The 17711-nt window shown below is 35.8% G+C and overlaps 1 protein-coding gene across 2 annotated transcripts in view; it reads right to left on the reverse strand.

Moving 5' to 3' along the window:
• Positions 1 to 563: 563 nt before the first annotated feature.
• The window catches only part of LOC106063845 (uncharacterized), a 102049-nt gene continuing 84901 nt past the window's right edge, over positions 564 to 17711 (reverse strand). For both annotated transcript variants that reach the window (XM_056009518.1, XM_056009517.1), the window contains exons 11-19: positions 16286 to 16603; positions 14546 to 14664; positions 12803 to 13013; positions 11968 to 12144; positions 8798 to 8869; positions 7672 to 7929; positions 6634 to 6687; positions 5390 to 5452; positions 564 to 3503 (exon numbers count right to left, since the gene is read on the reverse strand). In XM_056009518.1, the coding sequence (XP_055865493.1) occupies positions 3289 to 3503; positions 5390 to 5452; positions 6634 to 6687; positions 7672 to 7929; positions 8798 to 8869; positions 11968 to 12144; positions 12803 to 13013; positions 14546 to 14664; positions 16286 to 16603 (1487 nt within the window). In that variant the 3' untranslated portion in view covers positions 564 to 3288. The remainder of the gene's footprint in view (positions 3504 to 5389; positions 5453 to 6633; positions 6688 to 7671; positions 7930 to 8797; positions 8870 to 11967; positions 12145 to 12802; positions 13014 to 14545; positions 14665 to 16285; positions 16604 to 17711) is intronic.

Genomic DNA, 17711 nt, shown 5'->3' on the forward strand with positions numbered 1-17711 from the left:
CCTTCTGGTATCTTGACCGATACGGTGGGGTAAGGGGGTCGAGTTCATCTACTGCCTTCCCCACTCTAGCCCTCTGAGTGAGTGGGGGTGCTATTTTTATGGAGAAATCATAGTTTGTGAACAAAATTATTTGAATATCTAGATCTATATAATATAAACTACGTATTGATATGTGACCCCATTTTTATATTATGTCGAAGCACGCTCTAATCTCAAATTTTATCATTAGTAACTATAAAATGAAAAAGTGCTCGTACCAGGTGGGAGGGGCGACGCATGAAATCGACTTCCGCCCATCGGACAAACCAATACGTTGTCTCTCTGTCTTATAGTTAAGAAATTACAAAATTAAAAATAAAATCTGTAACTAATTTAATTTATATGTACTATAAATTAAATTCTTATATCGAGTCGCCCAAGCCCTACTCTTTAATGCTAAATGCAATCATTAACAGAAATTATAAAAAGGAGCGAGGATTAATCGTTTTCACTCTACCACCCTTTCACTTTTCAAGACGAAAACATGACGTTTTATAACAGAATAGTCCAATATAGAGACAGAGTTTAGGTAATTTCACATGAATTTAGTATAATTATTTTAAGAAAGACTTTGCTTTGGAAAATTTAGCATTCTTACGAAATTTTTAAGTATAAGAGTAAAGATTGAGATGAGTTCCAAGCCCAAATATTCGTTATTTCCAACTTATACTCACTCTGATATTTCTCTAGTTAAATACATTTGGGACTATAACTCACAATATATGCTTAAATCCTATAAATGCAAATAAAATTAGAATAAAATCTAATTGGTCCACTTAAGTTCTCCTCCCACTTATGAATTTTTTTTTTAGTTCAGAGCTGTGAATTCTAGTTCTGTAACAAAACGAAGTTACAAAGTTGAAAAAAAAAATGTATCACTTACAAATGAGCATTTTTATCTATTATTTTTCGAATATTTTTTTTTCGGCGGCGATCCTAATCTAAATATGTTGGGTTTCTTACCTTTTCAAGGAATAAATCGGTTTTATTTGCAATGTACTAAAGGCCTATACATTCGTAGTAGAATATTTTTCAAGGAAAACATTATTCATTATTGAAAAATGCAAGAAAAGGCTTTTGGCGTCGGGGCTTCGCCTTGAACCCCATTTTTTTATTTTCATATATATATTTATATATATAAATAGACACTGTACGCACGTTTATGCATAGGGTTAGGGATTTACAGGGCGTTAGGGTTAGGGTTTTGAAAAGAATCGCCCACCCACTCCAAAGGTCCGGATCCGCCAGTGGCTATGATCCTATCACTTGTTTGGACTTGGTGGAAGGGGGTAGGGGGAGAAAGAACGCGGTAGCTGGACGATCGCTTTTTAAATGTATTGAGATTTAAAAAAAATGGAACTGAATTCGAACTTGTGGGCTAAAGTCTTCTAAGATTTCTCATGCGAACACATTAACCATTTTGTTAGCAAAGAGCTTATGAACATGGAAGATTGTATAGTTATCTATTGTGTCTATTTCATTTTTGTGTTCACTAAGCCTCAGACGACGACGACCTATACTGAGGACTAATTCAGTTTATACCACCACCAGATATATTTTTCACCTTTAAAAAAAAAAAAGGTGGGGGGGGGGGGGGAATTTTTCTACACTTCTTGCCGATGTTTTGGAGGGCCGGTGAGAATCATGTAGCGGGCCAGATCCGCGGGCCGTATTTCGGGCATCACTGGTCTAGATCGTACACTCAATACACCTCGGGGCTTTAATACTAGTAATTTCTAAATGACAATCTTCAAACAATTAAAAAAAACAACAACAACAAAAAACTAAAGTTATCTATTAACGAACAAACGTATACTTAACATCAAACGTAATGCATTGGCATGCATAAAAAATAATAATGATCGACAACTCTGTATATAATAATACAATGGTAATAGCAGACCAATGTAGGCGTATTATAGTTTAAATTATAGAGCTTGAAATAAATTAATGAACTTCTTTTGTGATATTATTAGTTTTATAACAATATATTATAGACAAATTTAACCTTAGATCAAATGAAATAAATGTAGTAGATTAGGCCTAATAATATAATTTTTTTTTTTTTACAAAATGTAACTCACTACAGAAGCACGTCCTTACGCTCTGGCATCCTGGAGTCGTCTCGTGATCTCAACATAGATTATGACAGAGCCGCTTATCTCGCATCATTCTACAAAACTAACAATTAATACTCCCTTTCTTCATCAACGAACAATTAATGCTCCTTTCCTTTGTAATCTACAGGTAGTGTCTAGATCAGTGATGACCAACCTAATTCGACCTTCGGGCCAATTTGATTTCCGACACTTGTGTCTCGGGCCACTTGAACGAAAAGGTACAAAAACCAAATGAAATTGATCTGAAACTATTTGAGTAGAAACCCGTGGATCCAGTACTTCATTAATCAAAAGGATATTTGAAATTAAACTTTTTTTCTTTCATGCGTCAGAAAATGGCTGCTTTTCTCTATTTAAAATAGCAACACTGTAGCTAGCTTTACCACCAACTTATTTTCTTGTTTCTTTTTTGGTAAATATTCCCATGGATCCTCCAATCTCTAGGCGAAGTTTATCCCATTTTATAAACGCACAAAAGTTAAAGGCCATGGTACCAATCCATTAGAGAAAAAATTGAGGGCCCTAACGTAAGTAAAGATATATTTTTCAACCTTTACAAAAAAAAATGGGGGGGGGGGGATTTTTCTACACTTTGTGCCGATGTTTTGGAGGGCCGGTAAGAACCATGTAGCGGGCCAGATCCGCGGGCCGTATTTTGGGCATCACTGGTCTAGATCGTACACTCACTACAACTAGGGGCCTTAATACTAGTCATTTTTAAATGACAATCTTCAAACAATTAAAAAAAAACAACAACAAAAAACTAAAGTTATCTATTAACGAACAATCGAATACTTAACATCAAACGTAATGCATTAGCATGCATAAAAACAAATAATGACCGACAACACTGTATATAATAATACATTGGTAATAGCAGAAAATTTCTATGAAAGTAAACAATAAATTATCTCCCTTGTCTTTATACATATGAACTATATTTTTCATTTCAGACATATTTGTTTTTGATTAATGCAATATCCATTCCTTTTTATCTCACTATTTTAATGATACGAAATAAATAAAATCAGTATAGTGTGACAGTACAGATATAACGACTTAACGACTTCACCACTTTACGACTTCACCAATTAACGACTTCACGTTAGGTCACAGCTACGTAGACACACTATATCCCACTTTCGTCAGAGACTGTTATGTATAAATCGTCTTTTGGAGGTCTGAGGATAGGCTTTGGGATCTGAAACAATTTTTGGCTGACTGCTGGGGTCAAGTATGTATTGTCTATGTTTTTACCAGACGTATAGGTGTACTCGCCTGGGTCATCATAACACGTGTCTTTTCTGGCTTTGAGCGATGGGAGGTGCAGGAATGAAGGTTTCACTGTAACCAAAAAATAACATACAGGTGTTAGTGATAGATTAGACTTGAGGTCTGTGGACATTTGATACATTTTCATCCTCAAATGACAAAATGATGTGGTTGCATAATCAAGTCATATTTTGTTTTACAGTATGGACATTCTTACTCTAGTGTTCAGTCGATATATTAAATTAAACATTCAGCTTTATTTGTGAATGAAAAATAAAGAGAAAAGAAAAGATAAATATGTGATTGAGCCCACGACAGTCGAGTTATAAGGTAGACGCGTTATCAACTTGGTCGATATTTGCGAAATCTTAGTTTGAAATACCAAAAATTTTATTCCACTATATTTTCAAATTTAACTCAATTTTAAGGATTATCTTTTTTTTTACCCCCTGACGTAATATCCATGAAATATAGGCGTACACATTCGCCACATTATAGGCGTACACATTCGCCACATTATAGGCGTACACATTCGCCACATTATAGGCGTACACATTCGCCGCAGTCTACGTTCCGAGTTTTGTATTTGTTCTTTAGACCTACGTCCATTTTTGTAAACATTTCTATTTAAAAAGAAAGTAAGCAATGTGTTAATTGTCATTAGCTTTTTTTTTCTAAGGAAATATGTTGTTTCTTTGGAATGTACATTATCTTACTCCTATCTTATCTTATAAATGACAGACGTTAAAGAAGTTGAGTACGTCCTACGCTGGTCCCTAGGTCAATTTAGTCATGGACGTTAACCAATGACCACATGGTCTTCGAGATTTTTTAGTCTAACAATAAACGAGGTATTTTTTTGTTCCACTTCTCGTGGCACTCTCACTTTTGTATTTCACAGACAGACGTGGTACGCTGTCCTTGCGTGGTTTACATAATAGCAGAAGTTAGTTTTAGTGTCAAGCCCTAGACGCAAAATAGTACATTTGGAATGAAACTACCAAAACACTGTGTATGAAAGAAGAACACTTTAATTTCAGAAATCTGAATCACACAAAAAAAAAAAAAAGCCAACCCAACATTTCCAAGTGCAGAGAATTCAATATAAATTCAATGTCAATTCTGTCCACATGTATTTTCACCTATGTGTTTGGTATATCAGGTGTGCAGAATGAAGGAAACGTTGAATAGCTGTGTGTTTAAAAAGTGAAATGATGCTGTCGGAACAATCTTTAGAGCTTTAGAATCAAGTTTTCCACAAGCTGTTACGTTTGTTGCACATTATTGTTTCCAAGCTGTTACGTTGGTTGCACATTATTGTTTACAAGCTGTTACGTTTGTTGCACATTATTGTTTCCAAGCTGTTACGTTGGTTGCAAATTATTGTTTACAAGCTGTTACGTTTGTTGCACATTATTGTTTACAAGCTGTTACGTTGGTTGCACATTATTGTTTACAAGCTGTTACGTTGGTTGCACATTATTGTTTACAAGCTGTTACGTTGGTTGCACATTATTGTTTCCAAGCTGTTACGTTGGTTGCACATTATTGTCTATAGTGTTGGAAACGAGTGTTCGAGTCCTGACATTTATTTGCGTTTTAACATTAGGGTTCATTTTTCAACATTTCAAAATCATATTGTAAAAAATTACTTGAAATTAGTACCTTTATTCACTAAATTATTATTTTGTTTTAAGGTTTACTAAGATATAATTAAAATTTTAAAGATATCTGGTAGTACTTTAGTCTAGGGTTTAGACAGTCAGGTTTTAAGGCCGGTCAGTAAACAGCGTATTGTAAAAGCCTGTTCAACATTTTTTCTATTGTGATATACTATACTGATACGAAAACTGGATAGACATTAATATTCACTAAATATCATAAGGCGTCTCGTCCCAATCTAAAAAAAAAACAACAAAAACTAAACCAAAAAATAAACAAAAAAAACTCATCATTACCTTTCCAAAAAATAACGATTGCTACGATGATAATGACGATAAAAACAATACTGAGGCAGACAGCTGTAGAAATAAAAGAGTAAAGATAGGATCATGCATATTTGAATTATATATATATATATATATACGTAGGTAGGTAGGTAGAGAGACAGAGACAGAGAGGGACAGCAGTGAGAGAAAGAGGTAGAGATAGACAGAAAGACAGAAAGAGAGAGACAGAGACAGAGAAATAGAGAGGGAGAAAGAGAGACAGAGTGGGCTGAAAAAATTGGAGACAGATCTCTAAAACGGAGCTAACGGTTTTCCAATAAATTTGACATTTTCTGTATATAGTTGGGCTGCCTGGTGGTGCGGTTTGCGCGCTGGACTGTCGTTCGGATTTATCGACGGTCGAGGGTTCAAACCCTGCCCGCTCCCATCCCCCGTCGTCCTGCGGGAGGTTTGGACTAGGAAGTAAACTATCGTCAACTCTGAAGGAACATCCGAAACATGTCAAACATTTTATAAACAATTAATACCTCATCAGCCACACCGGGAAATCTCTTGTTTAACATTTATACTATTTCAAAATATATTTTAAAAAATAAATTTGGCTAGAAAACTTGAAAATATTTATTTCAAACGGATAACACGTGTTCTGAATTTCCGCAGTCATTGAAGAGTTTAACAAATTACTGTTCAGGAACATTTTGCTTCTTGTCTTGCAAGTCTAGATCTAAAGGCCTGTCATTGGAATTTTATAAAGTATAGTAGATCTATACATTCGCTTAGTCTAGATCTAAAGGCCTATCATTGGAATATTATAAAGTATAGTAGATCTATACATTCGCTTAACCAGGATTCTTTCTAATATTAGTTATTAGTTTAAAAAAAAGTAAAGTTCCCATTTTTAGACCTTGCGATCTATAGGGCAGATGATGTTAAGTTCATCTGTTTCTTTGGCCAACGGTAAACGAGCAGGGTGTCATGTGGCCCGGCCATCACAACGACCTACCGCCTTTACTTTCCCAAAGTACAGAATGGTACCCATTAGAGTTGGTTGGGCTCGGGGGCGCCCTAAACAACTCGAAATTCAAAATCGCAGCCACCGCGCCCCTCGGTTATTAAGAGCAAAATAATTGCTCTATAAGTTGTGTAAAGTATTTTTTCTAAAAAGTATTTTTTCTAAAAAGTATCTAAAAAGTATTTTTTTCTAAAAAGTATTTTTTTCTAAAAAGTATTTTTCTTGTTACTCTAAGGCTTACCTAATCCTATTGCAACTGAACTGCTGGAGCCGCTGCTCGTTTCCACCTTTTCACCTTTAGAAACGAAAGTTTAAAAAAATCACAGACAATAAAATAAATGTTGCATTTCACTGCAGTGTACACATCAGAAGAGAAAGAGCGGGCTCGTCACATGCGTGTGTATAGAGTCACGTTGGACAGCACACAATAACCACTGACCAGTAGTAGTCCGTATTATTAGGTCACATTAATACCAGATATAGTGAGTAGATATTTTTTGGACAATGGATTTGTTAAAACTAGATATAGGGGACACAAATGAAATCAATGGAGAGTATAAAATATGTTCAGTGCTGTGCTACTCCAGTGTACCCTAACATTGAGTTGTAAAAGATTTAATGGAAACTCCGAATCCGCGTATGTCATAGGATTGTGGAAACAGAAAGACATCTCTCCAAATAATATAGTACCACTTACACTAGCATTAAAAAAAACAACTTTGGACACTAAAGAAAAATGTGCACAGCTTAAGGACTGTCTTCCCATAAGTCAACTGAAATAATTAACCCAATAGCTACAGTTGTTGCTATGAATAATCAGGGCCAGCCTTAGAGGCCCCAAGGCGAAGTGGAGTTGGTGGCCCGAAATAAAAAATTAAACAAAAAGTGAACACTAAAATAAAAGAACGCAATTGATTTAAACCAATCTACTGCAACAATAACATTGGGCACAAATCTCGCTATTTCTTCTCAAAAAATTGTTTTGAGACATGTTCGTGACCCCCCCCCCACCTCCCAATGAATCGGAAGCGTTAATTTGCCTATGCCTAAGGCCAGGCCATGGGATAATTGAGTAAAAACAATCCTTGATTTAAATAACATATATGAGAGAGATAATGGTTACCTCGGATCAAGCGAGTAACAGTTTCGTGGACAGGCCGAAAATAATACTCTTTTATTACTATTGTGACTCCGGAAGCCAATTATATATTTAAAATAAAAATGTACAAATGAAATCTAGAAATATAACAGGTTGCTGACAAATTTCCTAATTACTTACATTTTACAACGTCAGTCTCAACGCTCTCACTGTCAGATTCCACGCAGTTGTAAAAAACTGAATTGGGGCAGATAACTTCGTTATTTTGTGTCTGTACTGTGTGTTCTTCCCTATTCCAACCCAAAATTTCGGTCAGTTTGACCAGCTGAACACCAGCTCCGGAGACTTCAGTTGCTTTGCACTTTATATAATAGCTTGAGACATCATATAGAGATTCGTTGGTGGTGATTTCATCCCCCTTTACTAACGTCGGTGGATCTTTGGTTAGAATGTTTGGAAACAAGAAAAATATAAACAATACTGTAAAAAAAAGCTTATATTAAGTGTAATTGTATCAATTACTTTATTTCGAAATTAAACTAAATAATTATAACAAAAATAATTAATTAAATAACAAGCTTTTTTTTTTTATTGATTCATGTCTTTTCAGGTTCATTGAACTAATTGTGCAGTTCTAACTTGATCCACGAATGGGAAATGGGAATAAAGCATGTTCAAATTTTTACCAGACAGACAGACAGACAGAGAGTTGATATAAGAATTGTAATTAAACTATTTCTAATGGCACAGATGTATTATGTCTAGATCAATGGAACATATAATTACATGACTGATCCAATTTCTCAATCTAGGATCAAGTCAGCTAACTGTCTTGATAACAAGAGTCCCATTCGCAATTTGCTGGGAGAGCACCTTTCAATTGCAGCCATATCTCTCATTATTGCTATGCTTATCTCCCGTGAAATAAGTACATTTTCTCAATAAAACAACTAATTAATTAAGACTAATTAATTGGCTAAATTGGTCAGTTGTTTGGTTCACATGTTATCAACAATGAAAAATTGTGCAAATGTTTCAGCTTATCTTATCAGAGAATGGAAAATGGGAGAAAAAAAGTGTTCCACCCAGACAGACAGACAAACAGACGGAGTGAGTTACATAAGCTTTGTAAAAAAAAATAGACGAAAGCGAAGCAGTATTGATGTCAGAGAAATACAATGAAAACTTGATTTATGTAAGGAAATAAGGTAAATCGTAATTAAATAAATTAATTTGATGCTTTATTTTAAATTTTTTTATAACGAGACATATAATTACGTCAAAAAATTAGATTCATTAAACTTACATGTAATTTCAGGCTTGTAAATTTTTGGTAATCCCAAGTGGCCCAGTGTGTTCCTTCCATTGCAGTAAAATACTAAATAAAACAATACGTCACAAAAGGTAATACTTATAAAGGTGAATATGAGTTAGCAGAGTTTATCATTGATTAAAATACTTGACTAGATTGGCACGTGAAACGTAATTGTCTTTTTTTTTGAAGTAACGTCTGTAATGTATAAGATAAGAAATCATTTTATTGATTTTATTAGATTATGTATAAACTCGTAAAATAATTTACTAATAAGACTTTGCGACGTGATCCGGTTAAGATTAAGTTTAATTAAAAAAAAAAAACAATCTTATCTTAGATATTAGGATGCAGACTTAAAAAAAAAAAGAGATATTTAAGTCTTACACGTATCCATGTGTTAACATAACTGTATCCATGTGTTAACATAACTGTATCCATGTGTTAACCTACACGTATCCATGTGTTAACCTACACATATCCATGTATTAACCTACACGTATCCATGTGTTAACCTACACGTATCCATGTGTTAACCTACACATATCCATGTATTAACCTACACGTATCCATGTGTTAACCTACACGTATCCATGTGTTAACCTACACGTATCCATGTGTTAACCTACACGTATCCATGTGTTAACCTACACGTATCCATGTGTTAACCTACACGTATCCATGTGTTAACCTACACGTATCCATGTGTTAACATACCCGTATCCATATGTTAACCTACCCGTATCCATGTGTTAACCTACCCGTATCCATGTGTTAACCTACCCGTATCCATGTGTTAACCTACCCGTATCCATGTGTTAACCTACCCGTATCCATGTGTTAACAACGTGTATGTTAATTAGTGACCTAAAGTCTATTAAGTCATTGATTTTGCATGCCTAAGTCAGGGGGCACGGTGGCTGAGTTGTTAAGCACTTGGCTTCCGAACCTGGGTTCTTGGATTCGAATCTCGATGAAGACTAGGATATTGAATTTCGGGATTTTTAGAGCGCCCCTGAGTCCACCAAACTCTAATGTGTACCTGACTTTAGTTGGGGAAAGTAAAGACGGTTGGTCGTTGAACTGTTAGGCCACAGAAACAGATGAGCTTAACATCCTCTGCCCTAGAGATCGCAAGGTCTGAAGGGGGACATTTACTTTTCTGTACTTGTCAGGCAACCTGTTTCCTAGTCTAATGGCGCTATGAAAGAAAGAGCACTTATAAGAGTTCGTCCTAGCAGATGGAATAATAAATGTGTCTTTATCCTGGAGTTCCCCTTAATGTATATATATATATATTTTACTTTTAAATTATATTTTCAGTGTTTTATGAACTAGTACCACGTGACCGAGACTCGCTCGATTGGATTTGTTGAGGAAAAATATTTACTTATTTAAAAAACATTTTTGAATTGACAAAAATGAGGATCGGGTTAAGACTCGCAACTCTTCGAAGAGTTGCTTTCGTGCTCTTTTAGTTCTAAATGTCAATGTATATAGCCAATAGAACAGAAAGTCTCTTAAATCCCTATAACACGCGAAATCATCTTCATTTTTTGAAGTAACATCTGTAACATCCCTTTAACCTGGTAGACCACTTCCTATATCTAGCATGGTATCGAATGGCGCATTGTTTTCAAGGGAAGTTGATAACCTTCTGGCCAGGGCCAGTAGTGCCTTTGGACGCCCCCATGAATGAGTTCGCAGAATAAATCCCTTCGCCTGCTTACAAAGATCAGTATCTACCAAGCAGTGGTTCTTTCAACCCTTATGGATCTGAGACTTGGACACTATACAGAAAGCAACTAAGACTTCTTGAACGCTTTCACCAAAGATATTTTCTCTCGATCATGGACATACGGTGGCAAGACCGCATTAAAAACAGCGATGTTTTAGGGAACGCCTGTATGTACAGTATAGACTCTATAAAGACTTCTTATGGTCCGACAGTTACGCTGAAGAAAGCACTATCCCGTACGGGGGGACGAACGTTTGCAAAAGGCAGTCTTTTTTGTGAGCTGAAAAGTGGTAGACGTAACAGAGATGTCTCACGGAAACGCTTTAAGGACCAGCTTAGGCACCGACTTGCTTTAACTGACATAGAAGAGAGTATCTGACTGCAGGCGTCTTCAGAACGAGATGGATGGAGATTTTTTATAAAGGCCGCGGGATACACAAAGAAAATCTACTGCCAAGGACAGACGAAGACGGCGAAAAGAGAATCTAAATCGACCATCGGCATATAATTATTTTGTTTGCGTTGGATGTGGCAAACTATGTGGGTCGCAGCTGGTGCTGCGTAGCCATGTAAAATACTGCACTCCTCCTTAATCATCGGACTCGAAGACAAGATTTGTATAAAGGCATCAAGGAAACCTGCTTCCAAATACCACCTCCCACCACCATAGAGATTGGACAATGCAATTCATAAAGATAAGATAAGATAATTTTTATTGGTCCAATCAAATGGAAATTCAGTTTGACTGCAATTGACTTCCTCAGCGTAAATACTTTGTATTTTGTATTGTAATAATGCAAAGACTCCTAAAAACACTTAGTAGATTTGTTTATTATAGAACTAGGGTTATTGTGTTTTGCGAGTTGTATTAATTGTTTACACTTTAATTGCGGAGAGCCGTGTAGGTGACTTTTACTTTTTTGACAAGTCTAATAGAGCTTACAATACGATGGTGCGCAAATGTTTCGTTATGTCTATATATTCATTAAAAGTTTTGCTTGTTTGCAAAGAAATATTTAAATATACTGCTGTAAGCCTAGTAACGTAAGCGTTTTTTTTTCCCTTTGACGTCAAGGAAAATTTTCATTCATAAAACATTCTAGCCAAAATTAATTATTCGGTAATGAAACATTTTCAAACCGATATAACGGTCGACCACGTCGTACAGACCTGTGATGTGACAACGAGCTATTGGTCTAAACAGCCCACATGTTGTGACGTTGAAGGTCAGTGTTCAGGCCTTCTACGAGAATTGGTCTCGGTTTATCTCGTGGAGCACTTTTTCATGAGCCCTGTTCTGGAGAAACATTCCCGTCCACATGCAACGCAGATGAAGTTGGAGTTTTGTTTGGTGGTAGAAGAACCAGACATTTTGTGTTTGATTCTCTTTTTTTCCTTTACTACGCATGATTAAAACATCACCTACCAGTGAACCTGGTCGCGTTGAATGTCAGGGTGTTGGACTCAATGGCATGTTCATTGAAGCTCGAGCTCCAAATGGCTATAGTATCGTTGGATGAGCTCCAACATTGGCACACGATATTTTGGGTTCCTCTTTCTATTGATGGCGGGCAAAAATGATCCAACTCTACGGGTGGTACTTCTACCGAGAGAATAAAACATGACGTGAAAAAAAAAACACATTTTTTGGGGGGATTCACATCAATGTACATACTTTAACTATTTAACAATAGGTAATATAGCAATAAATTACAATATTAAGAATGAAAATTCTTATCTTTGTTGAATTAACTAGGTATCACCTACTAATAGCATATTTAATATAAGGAAATAGAACCACAGGGCAACATAAGGCTGTACAATCACATTGCAATGTCTCTACTTAGCTCGCCCCCCCCCCCCAACAATCTTCAGGAAACATTTCTAAAGCATTCTTCGCATGGCAAACCGATATCTTTTATTATCAATACATCTCCGAAGCAGCGGGCGGGATGGCTGGGCGGTTAAGCGCTAGGCTTCAGAACCTGGGGTCCTTTGTTCAAATCTCAGTGAAGATTGTGATTTTGAAATTCTGGATATTCAGGGCGCCCGTGACGAAACCCAGCTCTAATGGGTACCTGACATAAGTTGGTGAAAGTAAATGCAGTTGATCGCTGTGCTGGCCACATGACATATTGAAATCCAACAGTGTCCACATTAGAGATACATTATTATGCAAATCGTGCCATGATATTTACCATGAAATAAAACCAATCACTTACACATCAGAATTTTTAATACTACTTCTTTGTTTTGTTTACCCATATTAATTGTCTCTGTACGTTCTGTTCCGTAGATTACGTCTTGTTCAGTTCCAGAGAGATCTGGGTAGATAGATACCAGGATACTCGGAGTTTGTTGATGAATTAAGTCCCAAGAGACTTGAGCACTGCAGGTCATGTTGTAGTAGTCTGGGTTTTTGGACACTTGTGACTTGCTGTATTTGATATGCTGTGTCTCTACGGCTCTGCCCTGTGGCAAGTGTTATTATACATTGAACAAGCAAAATAAACAAAACAAGGTTACAAAGACAGTTTGTGTGGAAACACAAACTCAAAATCGACCCCAGAAGTGGTCCACCCAAGCAGGTTAAAAGGCAGATATCAATATTTTCAGAAAAAACATCAGAATTAAATTCGATCAAAGACAAATGACTGAGAATGGAGAAAGAAGCTTGACAGAACGTGAGTGGTGCCCCAGCGATCCAGCAAACCAAAGGATAGGTGAAAGTGAATGTGAAGTTAAATGTGAACCTAGTCTAACTGATGTCTTATAATGATTATCTAATTATCTAATTGCTTTGTAAATGGTTAATCTCTAATCCCTCAAAAAAAAAATTCCTTTAGTTAAGTGTTCTATATCGGTATTGGATAGTTACAGTTCACGAGATAAAATGAAAAATTACTTATTAATTGTTGTTTTAAATTATGCACAACTTATTGTATACTAAATAGATTTTTTCTCTTTGAAAAAAAGTAAACATTTTTTTGTTTAAATGTAGTAGTTAGTATGACAGAACTTACTTTAACTTAGCAATACAAATGTAAAAAAAAAAAAGTGTTTCTTTGACAAAAAATAAAAAACCGTTTGCATAACTGCGTTAGAAATGTAGTATTGACAGGGTCCCGCTACTAAAGAGCCTAAAGTGTTTGTTACTATAAACATTAAATAGTTGTAAAAGTGGTGTATTTTTAATGCAAAAAACTGCGTGCATAAGTGATTAAAAAAATTAGATTTTTCGCTTTTAGAAAAGAAAAAAGTTGCCGTTGCATCAGAACTTTGAATGAACTAAAATATAATGATGTCGGTTTTCAATATCTTGAGATCTAAACGGGACGCAGGGACGGACAGACGGACAGACATTTCACACAAAACTAATAGCGTCTTTTCCCCTTTCAGGGGCCGCTAAAAATCCTTTTTTTAAAATAAATATCTAAAGGAAGTAACTCCGCACTTATAAGCATATCTCTTAAAAATGTAGAAGTTATTTCCCTTCTCAATATCAAACAAAATAATTAATTACCAATAATTAATTGGCTAATTAATTAATTTTAAATTGATTCATGTTTTGATAGATTCAATAAATAGTTGCTTAAATTTTCAACATGATCCTAGAATGAGAGGAAAAAAAAATGATGTGAACGATTATCAAAGGGGACGAAACCCTAAATATTAGATATTTCAAATGTTCCATTCACTAGCTACAACATTATTCATGCTTAAGTATGCATTTATGCATGAACTAGTTTTATACAAAAATTGGAAAATTAATTAAGTAGCCCAATTAAACAAAATAAAAGCCATAATGTTTGCAGCAGATTTAGAATATAGAATCCTATGATTATAATGGCTACCTGGTCGTGTGGTATGTGATTCGGAGTGTAACTACAATGGTTCAAAGTTCAAGCCTGTCCGCTTCTGTCCCCGGACGTACTGGGCGTAACGAACCTAACACAGTGTAACTCTGACAGTGTGAAACAAAATGTTCCATGGGTTGTACTTACTGTTCCAAACGTAGCTTGAAAACGACATCTCCCTGCGGGAAACATTCTCGGAGCATTACAAGACATTTCAATACTGTCTAACAAAGGCGAGTATTGGCAGGCAATCTCCTTGCTCAGCTCTGGGATACAAAATACATTAGTCTAAGTGTTAATTAAAATAATTCATATTTAATACGAAAATGGGCCATAATGCAGTAAATTATTGAAACAACAGCCCGAGAGTACGTCGCGTTTATTGGGTAGGTAGTGGCCAAGTTGGTCAATCGAAACGGAAAGTCATTGAAGACATATTTGTGAAAACAAATGCGTGGGTCACTAGGAAATAAAAGTATGAAGAAAGTTGAAAGGAAAAGTAAACAAAAAAAAACCCACTAAATTTTTAAAAATAAAAAAAAAAGCTTATATTAAATGTAGCTGTATCAATTAGTCATGGAATTAAATTTGTTATAGATCTAGAGTAACAATCAATAAATCAATGCAATAGTTTTACCAATAGTTTTTGTTTAGCGCACATGATCATGCTTCTAGCTTTCTCAATACACTTTGATTCTATCACTTGTCTGGACCAGTTGGGAAATAGCATGGGGAGAACGCAGCGGATATCTGGGTGATCGCTTTTTAAATGCATTTATAAAAAAAAGGTGAACAACATGAATTCGAAATTGAGGGCTAAAGCCTCCTCAGGCTAGTACATAAATCCCTCTGCTAGGAAAGTGCTTATGAAAATAAACTTTTTATAGTTATCTATTGTTATTTTCAAATTTTTCTCTCGACAAAGTATAAAGGGGACTAGTTAAACTTATACCACCACGTCAGTCCAGTACAATTTATTTCCCTTGTTCGAGATACTAAACAGAAAAATTAATTCCAAATAGTTAAATAACTAATTTTTTAAAAATTGATTCTTGTGTTGTCACGCAAAATAAATTATAGTGCAAAATCTAAGCTTGATCCGATATTGGATGTGGGGAGACATAACTTTTACAAACTTTTTACCAGACGGACAGACAGACAAAGTAAGTTAATATAAGCTTTGTAAAAAATGTGCATTACCCCCCCCCACACACACACACACTAAGCCAGTTGGGCAGCATCCTCAGTCTGGTCCGGGGGAGCTTAAGAATCGCATTTATTTCCGGACCTATGTCGCATATATATTCACAATAAGTTTGGAATCCAACTAGAATGTTCATTAAAACTAGGAGTTTCATTATTATACGATTCTTTGTATACTAGAAAAGGTTTTGCCGAGCCAGCAGGTTACTATTCACCTAGCAATGAGAACTTTAGGAGTGCTGACAAATACCATCAATGCATCATTTATGATCGAGTTTGTGTAATATTCTGATACTATAGACTATAGTTTGAGTATCCAAATGATAAGAGAGTTTACGTGTGCATACCAAAATTACAAAAGTAGAAACTAATTATCTCAGTTAATGATGTTAAAATTGTGTATGCCAGTTAAAGACATAAGTCAGAAAACATGTTTGTAGGTCTCAAAAAAACACTTTAAAAATATATTTACAAATCCATTCACCTAATTTATTTATTGAAGTTTGTAGTATATTAAACGTAGTATTATTCAGTAATAGTACACAGAAACACACGGCTCATTATCGTTTGGTTTTGTAGTCCTATGTGGTGTGTACAAGATATTGGAGTTACTACTAAAAGACTGAATAAAAAATTTTTATACCAAAGAAAATTCATGATTAAGATTAGTTATGCAATACCTACCATATATTCTACAAGATTGTTTTTGAGGCCGCGATACTCCTGTGACAGTCACGGTCCAGTTATTTGCTAAGCTCTCAGAAATATGACGAGTGACATTTTGGACGCTTATTGCCAAAGTGGTTCTACTGTTCAAAGTGACCTCCGTAATATTTTGGATATAACCGAGGGCGTCAGAGACCGTACAGATTTGGTTTGCCTCACACAACACATTGATGTCCCCATCATCTCGACTGATTTGGACAGACGCAGTTTTGCTGAAAGAAAACTTCAGCTGGCTTGTTCCCCCTTCTTGTGCAGGCAGACAGGAAGTAGACACCGCTGAAATAAAAAAAAATAATGAACGAAAAAGCAGAAATATTTAACACAGAGACCTCCACAGTCAAATCAACGATAAAATCTGTGCACTTTAATACCATTATAGTTGTAATTCGCTTCTTTTATTGGGATAAAAAAAAATTGACAGCCATTGTATGTGTGTGTGTTAGTTGTGTAAAGGGAAGTGTGAGTTTGTGTCGAGGTTGATATAAACATTGATGTGTGTGTGGGCACAGATAGTTTGTGTCGAGGTTGATATAAAAAGGTGATGTGTGTGTGGGCACAGAAAGTTTGTGTCCATGAGTGTAACGAATGGGGGGGGGGAGAGGAGCGTGATAAACCGACTGGCTTCCTAACCGAGAAGTCCCGGGTCCGAATCTCGGTGAAGACTGAGATTTTACATTTCGGGATAGGTAGCAGACCCATGAGTCCACCCAATTCTAATGGCTACCTTAGTGTAACTTCATTGTGTGCCAGTATGTTTACGTGTCTTGACGTTTCCTAAGATTCTGTTGCCGGAAATGGTAATGGGTATTAGCCACTTTCCATGCTGCTCCAATAGCCCCATAATAAAAAGGATAACTCCCGGAAATGGTAATGGGTATTAGCCACTTTCCATGCTGCTCCAATAGCCCCATAATAAACAGGATAACTCTTGGCCTTTAAGTGTGGATAAAATCAGGATGGCATAGGCGTAGGCGAAAACTAGGCAGCCGCATAGGGCTTCCGATTGGCAGAGGCCTTGGAAATTATTTTTTTAGATAAGAAGTGATGAAACTTTGTCACCAATTTTATTTTGGAGTATTTTGCGTAATTTTATTTTTCGCTGTTTTTATTTAATTTTTCTATTTCATTTTGGGGCCACCAAATTCATATGGCCTAGGGCTTCCAAATTATCTAAGGCCGGCCCTGGTCAGATGTTGGGTCTGTCAGGATAGAAGACTCAAAGGTAAAGTAGCAATTATACATAAAACACTGAACCATAATCTTCAAATACAAAAACAAACCCCAATAATACACTCAGAAAAACACAAAGACAAAGGTACATTCCTCGTTCCACATGGTAGACAAATGTGTAGAAATGCTCCTTCTTCCCTAGTGCTATAAGAGC

This window comes from Biomphalaria glabrata, chromosome 14 (genome assembly GCF_947242115.1).
Source record: "Biomphalaria glabrata chromosome 14, xgBioGlab47.1, whole genome shotgun sequence".
Classification (NCBI taxonomy): Eukaryota; Metazoa; Mollusca; class Gastropoda; family Planorbidae; genus Biomphalaria; species Biomphalaria glabrata.